At 36.2% G+C, this 13,032-nt stretch overlaps 1 protein-coding gene across 2 annotated transcripts in view; it reads right to left on the reverse strand.

Annotated features, from left to right (window-relative positions):
* ATP6V1H (ATPase H+ transporting V1 subunit H) overlaps positions 1-13,032 on the reverse strand; it is a 107,524-nt gene that overhangs the window by 32,424 nt on the left and 62,068 nt on the right. For both annotated transcript variants that reach the window (XM_081815991.1, XM_081815990.1), the window contains 2 exons: positions 9,908-10,086; positions 7,263-7,388 (listed from right to left, as the gene is read on the reverse strand). In XM_081815991.1, coding sequence (XP_081672117.1) covers positions 7,263-7,388; positions 9,908-10,086 — 305 coding nt within the window. The remainder of the gene's footprint in view (positions 1-7,262; positions 7,389-9,907; positions 10,087-13,032) is intronic.

The raw sequence follows: 13,032 nt of genomic DNA on the forward strand, positions 1-13,032 counted from the left end.
CATGCTATTCCTTATGTTCTGCAAATAAGTGAAACCATATGATAATTGACTTTCTCTGCTTGACTTATTTCACTTCGCATAATCTCCTCCAGTTCCATCCATGTTGATGTAAAAGTTGGGTATTCATCCTTTCTGATGGCTGAGTAATATTCCATTGTATATATGGACCACATCTTCTTTATCCATTTGTCTGTTGAAGGGCATCTCGGCTCTTTCCACAGTTTGGCTATTGCAGACATTGCAGCTATGAACATTGGGGTGCATATGGCCTTTCTTTTCACTACATCTGTGTCTTTGGGGTAAATACCTAGTAGTGCAATTGCTGGGTCATGGGGTAGCTCTATTTTTAATTTTTTGAGGAACCTCCACACTTTTCCAAAGTGGCTGTACCAACGTACATTCCCACCAACAGTGTAAGAGGATTCCCCTTTCTCCACAACCTATCCAACGTTTGTTGCTTCCTGCCTTGTCAATTTTTGCCATTCTAACTGGTGTAAGGTGGTATCTCAGTGTGGTTTCGATTTGGATTTCCCTGATGGGTAATGATGATGAACATTTTTTCATGTGTCTGTTAGCCATTTGTATGTCTTCTTTGGAGAAGTGTCTGTTCATGTCTTCTGCCCATTTTTTGACTTGATTATTTGTTTTTTGGGTGTTGAGTTTGAGAAGTTCTTTATAGATCTGTTTCTGAGAAGATGGGTGCCCAAATTCACAATCCTGCCTCCCTGCTGTCCTTTCTCCACGGCAACCACACAGGCCAAGTGAAACCACTGCAGGAGCTGGATGGTGCTTCTGAGAACAGGAGCCAACCAGACACAGAGAAGGCTCCCCTCAGCTGGGAGCTGGAGCCTTGACCACAGATTTCTGCCTCCTCAAGGACCTCCAGGGAGAGGGCTCATCTCACCCAGTGACGCATGTGTCCTCAGGAGTGAAGGAAAAGGGGAGACTGCAATACCTAGAATTCAATCCCCTGGGAGAGAGTGCCTTCAGCTTGAGTGTGAGGGGAGATCACTCAAGGAACAGATCATTCCTGTGTTATTTAAACTGCTCAAGAGCACAGAAACAGAAAGAAAACTCAACTCATTCCACAAACAGAACATAACTGGGATAACCAATCAGAATGAGTAATTATTTTAATGGCCAGGCAGAAGACTAACATATTAAAAAAAAACTGCTTTCTAATATGCCAGCAATAGCCACTCGCTTAGACACAGATATATGAAAACCTTACAGAATTATCTAACTGAACCAGTAGAATACTGAGAGAATATCTTTTCAGTTCTCAGCTCAAATATCACCTCTTGCTTAAGAGCCTCTGATCCCAAGATAATACCCTCCCCCCTCATCATTTTCTATGCCCATTTCCTGATTCATTTTTCTTCACGACTCATCACCACCAGCCACAGTATTATGTAGTTTCTTGACTGTTTAGTCTGTCTCTCCCAAATACAATGTAAGCTTAATGACAATAAGAACTTAATTTTATTTGCCATTGTGTCTGCAACACCTAGAACAGTACTGACCATACAACCGATGCTCAATAAACACTTGCTGAAAAAAATGAATACACAATTTAAGTATAAAATGGTGATGTTGCCAATTGGGAAAAACAATGTGACAGCTCCTAATGGAATTTAAAATGCACAGACCCTTTGATCCAGCAATTCTACTTCTAAGAATCTAACCTACAGAAATATCTTCACATTTCCACAAAAATATCTATGTACACTAGCTTAAACAATGACTAAGAGAAAAGGTTAGAGGGTGGAGGCCACGTGCAAGAGTTAGGCTTTTCCCTCCATTTCTTCTTCCATGCTGGTGGCACCTGCTTTGTCCTCTATAACACCAACTACGTTGTGTACAAAGCAGTATCACATTCACCATTTTATTGAACCCCTACAACTAGGATTATTGGTTCTTCCTATTTTACAGAGAGGTAACACCAGAGGCCCAGTGAAACAAAGTGGCCCAATACAAAAAAAAAAAAAAATAGAATTCAGATTTTAAAAAATAATAAAACTAAGTCATTTTAACAGACCCCAAGCCATAATAAGTGAAAAAGACAAGTCACAGACTAACATATTTAGATGGGACATGTATAAATAACTCTATATAGATGTAGGTACGGGTATGTCTAGGAATGAAAGAACACTGGAGAGTATATCACTTAACTCTGGTTACCACTCGGGAAGACTTTGAGAGAGAACAGCAGTGAAGAAACCTTTTCACTTTACTTCTGTATGCCTTCAAGAGTACTTGAATGCTTGGCCCAGGCTATTCGATATAACTTAGAATTCAAAAATTCAGCACACACATTTTTTTTAAAGTTACTTAATTTTACTAAGATGCTCAAGAGGTTACTATCCCTTAGAATTGCTAATTTTATTTATTTGTTTATTTAAATTCAATTAGCCAACATAAAGTACATCATTAGTTTCGCATGTAGTGTTCAATAATTCATCAGTTGCACATAACACCCAGTGCTCATCACATCACACGCCCTCCTTAATGCCCATCACCCAATTACCCCATCTCCCCTCCCCTCCAGCAACCCTCAGTTTGTTTCCTATAGTTAAGAGTCTCTCATGGTTTGTCTCCTTCTCTGATGACTTCCCATTCAGTTTTCCCTCCCTTCCCCTATGATCCTCTGTGATGTTTCTTATATTCCATGTGTGAGTGAAACCATATGAGTGAAAGAAACCATTCTTTCTCTCATTGACTTATTTTGCTCAGCATAATACCCTCCAGCTCCATCCACATCGATGTAAATGGTTAAGTATTCATCCTTTCTGATGGCTGAGTAATATTCCATTGTGTGTGTGTGTGTGTGTGTATACATACATGACATCTTCTTTATCCATTCATCTGTGGATGGATATCACTTGGCATCAGGGAAATACAAATCAAAACCACAATGAGATACCACCTCATTCAGTCAGAATGGCTAAAATGGACAAGTCAGGAAACAAGTGTTGTCGAGGATGTGGAGGGAACTGGGAATGCAAGCTGGCACAGCCACTCTGGAAAACAGTATGGAGGTTCCTCAAGAAGTTAAAAATAGAGCTACCCTATGACCCAGCAATTGCACTACTAGGTATTTACCCCAAAGATACAAATGTATTGATCCAAAGGGGCACCTGTACCCCAATGTCCACAATAGCCAAACTACAGAATTGCGAATTTAAAGTTTAAAATTTAAATTTAAAATATTTAACATAAAAAAATTTTTGAAACCATTTAATTATCTATTTGCATACAAACTATTCAATTACAAAATACAAATCTTATTTCTTAAGATCTATACTGGAAAACAACTTGAATCACAATGATCTTTGCTCATATCATTTGCATTAAAACAAATACTTAAATACTTAAAATACTAAAAATAATTAAAACTCTACTTTGTTCAAAATCTGTGCAAGTCTATGAAGCTTGTGTACTTTAGTTTCTGTAGCCCATTTATTTGGTAACGTCTCCTAAGAGTGTGGCTCAACATTTCTCTGCCTACCTTTTTCTATCATCATCTTAGCATGTCAAATATCTAACTCTATATAAACAACAGGAAACACTAATAAAAAACCTAACTGTTAATCAGGGAATTTATTTCATTAGGAAGTAATTACATGCCTTTTATCTTCCAGACTAACTGAGATATCTGCACTTGCAAATAATTGAAAAGATGATGATTTAGTATACACATAAAGGTTCCAAACTTGGTGTAAATATATACCTCACAACAAGAATCCATAAATGAGGAAATGAGACCCAGAGAAGTTACATCATCTGCCTACAGACACAACAAATGTTGAAACAGATTTGAATCAATACCTGTTGACTCTAGTCCACGCTAAGCACAACTGCACCATGATGGCAATTCATTCAACTCAAGCACATGAAAATCCACAAAGAAAAAGCAAGACATATATTCAATCTTCCATACATTTTTTTTTAATTTCAAACTTGTTCTTTTTAAAAAGCCAACTTGCAAAGTATTCTAAAATTATGTTTAATTCAACTGAAACATTTTAATAATTTCAAAAGATTAAAGTACTTTGATGTTATTTTTATTATTTTGAAATTTTATTACGATACCATTTTAGGAAATAAGAAAATATTGACATAAGTTTCCTTAAAAGCATAACAGAATATTTGTTCTGAATACCTGAAACCAGAAGCCAGCAAATTACAGCTGAAGTCCAAACCCAGCAACTTCCTGTTTTTGTATATAAAGTTTTATTGGAACACAATCACACTCATTAGTTTACATACTGTCTACAGTTGCCTTAGCACTATAGTACCAAGTTCAGTAACTGTGACAGAGACCGAATGGCTCACAAAGCGTCCACTGTTTACTTTCTGGGCCTTTACAGAAAAAGTTTGCCAATGCCTGCTTTAAACCACATTCAATGACCTGAGCCATTCTCCATATGGCTGAGACCCTTGATACTCAAAATATGCTCTGCAAACCTGCAGCATTGGTATCAGCTTAGAAATGCTGAATCACAGACCCAACCCTGGACCTGAGCTAGAATATGCATTTTAACAAGATCTCCATTAACATCTGAAAAATATAGGCTTAGACTCAAAAAAATGGTGAAGGAATTACAGAGTTTCTAATCAAATCTAGAAAATACAGAAATGATTTTAATGGCTATCCCTTAGGGCCATTTAGCCCACTGAATATGTTCATCAACAATGAAAATATTTTTGTATTATTATCTGTAAATTGACTGAGCATGCTTTCCATTTCTATATTCAAGTCATCAATGAAAATTTTCAAAAGAATAGGTTCAAAACAAGAGATTCTGTGGTAAGCAAAGAAGAGCTCCCTCCAACTCATCTTTGAATATAGTTGTTAAGTCAACAATAGATTCATCAATCAAAAGCCAAACCTCTATCACCACATTAACCACAAGCTGAGATTCCGCCAGACACTCCAATGAGATCAAGACAGCAACACATCACAGCTTTGGAGTTAGACCAAATGTGAAATCTGACTCTGACATTTGCTAGAAATATAATCTTGGAAAGTGTCTATTCAAATCCAAAATAGAATTTATATTATTATTCTGACTGATCACTCCACTACTTTGCTCTTGTTCTCTTTCACAATGTTTTTCCTCTGTTTTAAAAACTTGTTTGCTCCCTCAGCTTTTGCTTTTCTCTTAATTATCATTTGCATGGGGTTTCTTATATTTCAGAATATTTCCTTATTCAAACTACTCAGAACTGTTTGTGTCAACTGGCCACTTAAGTTTAACAGTAAAAGACTGGTTAATTATAACAATACATCATAAAACCTTCAGAAGAAAGGAGAATGTTTTGTGGACCATTTGTTTTGTGTGTGTGTGTGTGTGTGTGTGTGTGTGGCAGTTTTAAGTTATTAGTTTTTAAAATCAGTACTTTTTAATGGAAACAACTTGACCAAAAATCTGTCACAGAATTTTGAGACCCATTAAAACAAAAGTTAAATGAGAAAAAAAAAATACATACTTATTTCAAAATTATAACATACAAGATTGCAAAGTACTTTCTGTATACTATCAGACTAAAGTTGATAAAGGAAAAATGAACTTACATTGTATACTTGCTAAGTTTGGAATTACCTGGAAAAACAGGTCAGACCCTGATGTAAGTACAGTTCTCCTCAGATAAAAAGAAGGCTAGTATTCACTGTGTTTTTTTAATAACAGAATAAAGATTTCTTCTCTATCTATTTTATCAGCTAGTTTGAAGGGCAGTACTAGCATGCCCCTCCTTGCCAATCATCCCCATACAGGTAACTTATAAGAATGGAAACTAAGGGGGTGCCTGATTTCAGCTCAGGTCATGATACGACGGTCATGAGATCGAGCCCCACATCAGGCTCCACACTCAACATGGAGTCTGCTTGTCCCTCTTCTTGTGCTCCTCCCCGCACCTTGCTCACATACATGCACTCACTCGTTCTGTAAAATAAATAAATAAAATCTTAAAAAAAGAATGGAAACTAAGAACAAACAATGACTTCAAATTTCTCTAAAACTGAAGTGCTACATGTCATTGCTTCTGGTTATTTAGAAAAATCACAAAAGCTCATAAGAAGGTAAAGAGTAATTTGAAGGAACCATAAAATTTAAAACCTAATGACAGAAAACAGAACATGCACTTCAAAAGGCTCTTTAAGTATATCATAATAAAAATACATGTAATGCTTTAGTAATAATTTGTTAAAAAAAAAAAAAAGCTCCCCTGTTATATTCAAGTTTTCCAAAAACTAGATTTAAAAGGCATTATTCAAGCTCATTTTGTTGTTGTTAAAAACTCAAAGTAGCACAACAATGCTGAAAAGATAATCCACTTTTCCCCCTATATATTCTCCATCAGTCCAGCCAACATCTATCAACCACTCACTTTGGTTTGCCAAATGTTTAAATAAACATAATGTATCCTTTTTGGTAATACATGGAAAGTAAGTATAAACAACAGAGATAGGTCTGCTTAAAACCGCTCACTGTACAGGTGTATATATACCTCTTCTCCTCCTTCTGATACCTTGTTAAAATGACAGTAAAAGAATTTTTTTCTTTTTTTTTTTCAAGTTTTTCTTTCATTCCAGGGGAGAGAATGCTTATTTTGAAAGGCCTTAGGGGTGCCTGGCTGGCTCAGTCGGTTGGTTAAGTGTCTGACTCTTGGTTTTGACTCAGGTCATGATCTCAGGGTGTTGAGATTGAGCCCTGCATCAGGCTCCAAGCTCAGTGTGGAGTGGGCTTAAGATTCTTTCCCCTCACTCTCCCTCCCCCTCTGCTCTTCTCAGCACCGCCCCCCCCATAGGAGCACTCTCTCTCTCACTCTCTCTTTCAAAGAAATAAATAAATAAAACCTTTTTAAAAAAAAATTTAAGACTTTATTTGTTTGAGAGAGAGAGAGAAAGAACAAATGGGAGAGGGAGAAGCAGGCTCCCCACTCAGCAGGGAGCCAGACGCGGATGCCGCTGGATCCCAGGATGCTTGGATCATGCCCTGAGCCCAAGGCAGACGCTTAACCCACTGAGCCACCCAGGTGCCCCTAACAAATTTTTTTAAATGCTTGAACAGGCGATTCTGGAAAAACAGATATCCAAATAACCAATAAGAATATGACAAGGTATCCAGCCACATAAGGAAGCAAGAAAGTACAAATTAAAATCATGAAATGGCTAAAATTTTTTAAAGAGTAACAAAAACATGTTAGCAAGGATGTGGAACAGGTATTAGTAATGTAAACTAGAATTTAAAACTTACTTTAAGAGCTCATAATTCTTCTCATTTAACCTCACAGCATTTTCTCTCCAAAATTTCTCAGATTTGTGCACAGGACTCCACTCCAATCTTCCAGATTTAAGTTCTGAACTGTATTCATCAAATGAGCTATAAAAATTTTTAAAAAGTTCAAAGTTTAGGAGAATTTAAGAGTTACTCAAAAATTAAGCAATATAAAACATTTTTACCTTGTCAATTATACCTCAGTAGAATAAAAAACAAAATCTTCACTGATAATTTAACTGCAAAGACTGACAAACCTTTGTACATTAACAAACTACCACTAAACAAAGTTTAAACAGCTTAAATAATCTTTTTTTTTAATAAATCATGTGAAATTTATTCAAGGTCCTAATGTCCAATACTCCTGTCAATTTGAATGCTCACCATGAGATATTAAAGGGAGTACTTGCTTTCAAATCTTTATCCTAGTAAATAAATGTATACCAGCAAAATATCTGATAATCTAGCAGTTTCCACCATGCCACTTAAAATACTGTATTTGCCAGCCCGCTAGATATATTAATGTAAATTTATATAAAAGTATGTTACCTAAATAAAAAATAAAATAGCATTAAATGCCATATTATAAACCACTATACATTAGGCAAATAAAAATACACATATGGATATAATGTGCATTTAGCAAACAGCAATGCAATTTAATTCAAAAATCATTCACAATGTATCAAGTAACAATTATTCAAAGTTTCATAATATAAAAAATGTTTAATGTTGTTATCCAATGGACAAATACAGTGACAGGACATGCTTGGACATCCTTTCAAGTGAAAACTTAAAAAAGAATTAGCCATTTTAATACTGATTAGTAATTCAGAATAACCAGGATTTTGCTGGTTAAGTTGAACAGAGTGTCCTGCTGAATAAAGTAGTAATTTACTTTAATGGAAGGCCAGTCTGTGTAAGAAGTAAGCTAATATCATTTAACATTAATATCCTAAACCTATAACAGCAAAAACAGAGACAAAGCTCTTTCACCTGCTCCCATCACCCTATTAGCTTTAATGTAAATAGCAGTATTTTTCAAATTACCAAATTCAACATGAAAAATCAATAAGTAATAATAATCGCCTAACATGGATTAAATAATTTAGAAAGCTAAGTATCACTAATCTTATTTATTTTTAAAAGAGATCTTAAATCATTATTACAGGAAAACTGATAATAATTTTTTTTAAATGAACTTATAAAACAGAAAAACTGCAAGTCTACTGCTGGCCGGACTACTTTATTACAATCAACTATTCATATTTAAAATTATAGAAAGACAAAAATCATTTGCCTCCCTCCACAAAACTCCATTCAAACCACTGATGTGAGTGATACATCTCTCTCCATAAACGCATTTGGGCCTTGGGATTATGAGCTGCATTGAATAATCTGGTAAATTTACATTTCTGAAACACATACTACACTGAAGGCATTTGCTGGACACTTGAAAACTCACAACAAATCCTACAAGGCTAGAATTTTTATTGCTATTTTATCAAAAGGAAAACTGAGACTTTAAAAAATCAAGAAGCTTGTCACGGCCACACGTGGAGAAAGTAGCCAAACAACTCAAACTGGGCTCAGCCTGGCTCCCAAACCCAACCTACCTACACAGAAAGACCTACTTCTAGATAGTAATTCTCCTCTAAAGATGTATCAATAGTTTAAAATCTAAGAATACATGGGTTTATGGGAAAGACCACCAATATATTATGAAATAGAACAAGGTCCAGAGAATACATAGAACCCCATTTGTGTGTGTGTTGATGTGTGGGTGCATGCACACACACATGCTGGAGGAGCAGCGCTAGGTTTTTCTGGAAGCAAACACAGGAAATGAGGTTGGGGACAACTATATGGAAGAGGCATGAAGTCCCTTCTGAACTACGTAAGGTTTCTTTTTTTTCTTACTGCATTGTACATCATTTGCATCATTTTTAATATAAAAAATAAATAGGAGCACCTGGGTGGCTCAGTTGGTTAGGCGTCCAACTCTTGATTTCCGCTCAGGTCATGATCTCAGGGTCATGAGATCAAGCGCCACACTGGGCTTGCACTGGGCATGGAGCCTGCTTGAGGTTCTTTCTCTCCCTCTCCATCTGCCCCTCCCACCCACCCACCCCCCGACACACACACACACCCCCATTGTGTGCCTTGTCTCTCTCTAAAAAATAAAAAATAAATTATACCAATAGGAACTTCACAAAAGCAGGATAAAAATACTCTTTCCATTTATGGCCAAACCTCCTCCACAAATTAACAACCAGTACTGCTTAAAAAGATTCTAAATTAGAGAGAGATTCTTAAGGGGTTCTAGGATGACACCAACATCCTGTGGGAGTACAACCAGTCAGATTTCGGGTAAGAGAATGGTGGGAATCTCCCCAAAAGAGAAGAGATAACACACAGCTATAACCAACTGTTGCCATAATGATGAGCCAGTTCTGTCGTGGTTTTTTTTCCCCATATCCCCTAATTCTTAACAGAAGACAAAATGTTTTAGTGAAATCTTTTGAGTTTATGGTTAGTAACAAATTTAGACTTTCTTAAAAGACTAGGAAAGTCAAACAAGGCCCAATATATCCAGCCTGTGAGAATTTTAAAAAATTACATACCTAAGATCTTGGACACTCTCACCAAGTTTTTCCAAAAGAAATTTTATATCTTCACTGATATCTTCATCATCGTACTTCTGCTGTTCCAAGTTCTCCAACTGTTTCAGAACTTTGCATTGAATCATAGCCAGAGCATATTCCTGGCGAGTTTCTCTTTCAGTCGATTTTTCTAAAAAGTTCTGAGTTAGAAAAAGACAAGAAGAAACTGTAATTTCTTATATGTGATATTCTCAGACCCCTGAACTTTCTCTTGCACCCTCTTTCCTCCTCCTCTGTTCTCAAGTTAACTATCCCCTTTACACAATGACTATATCGCAGACCCTTACTTCTTTCCTGCACACCTGTCCCGTAACAGAAGCGTACTTCTGATTCCTTGCTTACTTCCTGGCTTCACCAAACGTTTTAAATTACCCAGACAAGCCTCAAAACACTGAACATGTTTACAATTAAATCCATCAAAGCCTTTCTCACAGCCCTGCTCCTGAGCTCCTGAGAGTTCCCAGTGAACTCTCCGTTCGTTCATTAGCCACCGAGAGTACTTAGGATACCAAGAGTGTTTCTTAAAGTATCTCTACTAGAGGCTCTAAGTCAGTCATCCTTTTCTCCCTTCCAATCAACCTAAAAGGCACAAAGGGCAGTAATAAAAAAAAACTCTCTTGCTTGAACAATTATCAGAAAAGTTTTGTGACATCCTGGAAAATACTCTAGTTTTCTTCTGTGATTTTTCTATTTATAAGAGTACTTAATGAAAAGAGCAAAGGAATCCTAAATACACTTGACCCTAAACAACACAGGTTTGTCCTGTGCAGGTCCACTTATATGAGGATGTTTTCAATAATTACAGTATAGTACTGGAAATGTATTTTCTCTTCCTTATGATTTTCTTAACATTTTCTTCTTTCTAGCTTACTTTAAGAATATATAATATATATAACATACAAAATATGTATTACTCCGCCATTTATTTTATCCGTAGGCTTCCAGTAAACAGGAGGCTATTCATAGCTAACTTTTGGGTGAGTCCAAAGTTATACATGGATTTTTCAACAGCACAGGGGGTCAGCACTCTTACCCCTACATTGTACAACTGTATTTATACAAATAAACTCTTCATTGAATTGACCAGTATTTCTAAGCAAAGACCATACTCAGGCTTAGGGACAAAAACCACCTCTCAAGAAAGCTACTTTCACCAAGATGGTAAAGATCTGTCAAATGCCTACCCTCAACCGCACCAAAAAAATCCTATAATAACAATTCCAAGTCAACTATACCAAAATATGAAATTTTTAAATTTATTTTTGTAAGCAAATTATATTTCTAATAATTATACTAAATAAACACAGAAAGAGATTTAACTTAGCATATGGAAATCAGTGAGATCAATCCCTACACTAAAATTCCAATGGCATTTTTCACAGGAGTAGAAAAAACAATCCTAAAATTTGTGCGGCACCACAAAAGACCCTGAATAGCCAAAGCAGTCTTGAGAAAGAACAACAAAGCTGGAGGCATGACACTTCCTGATTTAACTAAACTACAAAGCTATATTAATCAAAACAATATGGCAGTGGCATAAAATAGACACACAGACTAAGTGAACAGAATAGAGAACCCAAGTAAAAAACCCCACATATACAGTCAACTAATATTTGACAAGGGAGCCAAGGATACTCAATGTAGAAAGGATAGTCTTTTCAACAGTGTTAGGAAAACAGGATAACCACATGCAGAAAAATGAAATTGGAGCCCTATCTTATACTACACACAAAAATTAACTCAAATGGATTAAAGACTTAACCATAAGATCTGAAGCTGTCAAATCCCTAAAAGAAAACATAGGGAAAAAGCTCCCTGACCTTGGTCTTGGCCACGATCTTTTATATATGACACCGAAGCACAGGCAAGAAGAGCAAAAATCAACAAGTGGGGCAACATCAAACTAAAAAGTTTCTACACAGTCTCCTAGATCCACTACATTTAAAAGCTTCTGCACAGGAAAAAAAAAAACAATAAACAAAATGAAAAGGTATCCTATGGGATGGGAGAAAATATTTACAAAGCATGTATCTGACAAGGGGTTAATATATGAAGAATTCATACAACTCAATAACAGCAACAACAAAATGATTTAAAAATGGGCAGAGTATCTGAACATTTTTTCAAAGAAGACATACAAATGACCAACAGGTATATAAGAGTATCACTAGTCATCTGAGAAATACAAATCAAAACTACAATATCACCCCACATATGTTAGGATGGCTATTATCAAAAAACAAAAGATAACAGGTGTTGTCAAGGTTATGGAGAAAAGTGCACACTTGTGCACTGTTGAGAATGCAAACTGGTACAGCCACTCTGGAAAACACTATGAAGATTCCTCAAAACTTTAAAAATAGAGCTACCATATGCTCCAGCCATTCCACTTCTAGATATTTATCCAAAGAAAATGAAAACAGAGTATAAAGAGATTATCTGCATTCCCATGTTTATTATAACATTATTCACAATAGCCAAGGTATGGGAATAATCTAACTGCCCATCGAAGGATGACTGGATAAGGAAATGGGGTATATGAGTATTTATACACAATGAAATATTATCCAGCCATTAAAAAAAAAAAGAAAATACTGCCATTTGTGACAAAATGGATAGACTTTCAGGGCATTATGCTAAGTGAAATGTCAGAGAAAGACAAACACTGTATGATCTCACTTATATCTGGAAGCTTAAAAAAAACTAAAATTTAGAAACCCCAAACTCAAAGACATAGAAAACAGATTGGCGGATGCCAGATGCAGTGGGGGGGGGAGGGGAAGCAAACTAAGTGAAGGGGATTAAAAGGTACAAATTTCCAGGTATAAAGTAAGTACGTCCTGGGGCACCTGGGTGGCTTAGTCAGTTGGGTATCTGCCAGATGCAGTGGGGGGAAGGGGAAGCAAACTAAATGAAGAGGATTAAAAGGTACTAATTTCCAGTTATAAAATAAGTAAGTCCGAGATAAACAACTACTGGATCACGAGGGCAGAATTCGAGAGATAAGCGATACCATAAGACGAAACAACATTAGAATAATTGGGATCCCAGAAGAAGAAGAAAGAGAGAAAGGGGCAGAAGGTATA

This window comes from Leptonychotes weddellii, chromosome 4 (assembly GCF_054177405.1).
Source record: "Leptonychotes weddellii isolate Sample4059 chromosome 4, ASM5417740v2, whole genome shotgun sequence".
Classification (NCBI taxonomy): domain Eukaryota; kingdom Metazoa; phylum Chordata; class Mammalia; order Carnivora; family Phocidae; genus Leptonychotes; species Leptonychotes weddellii.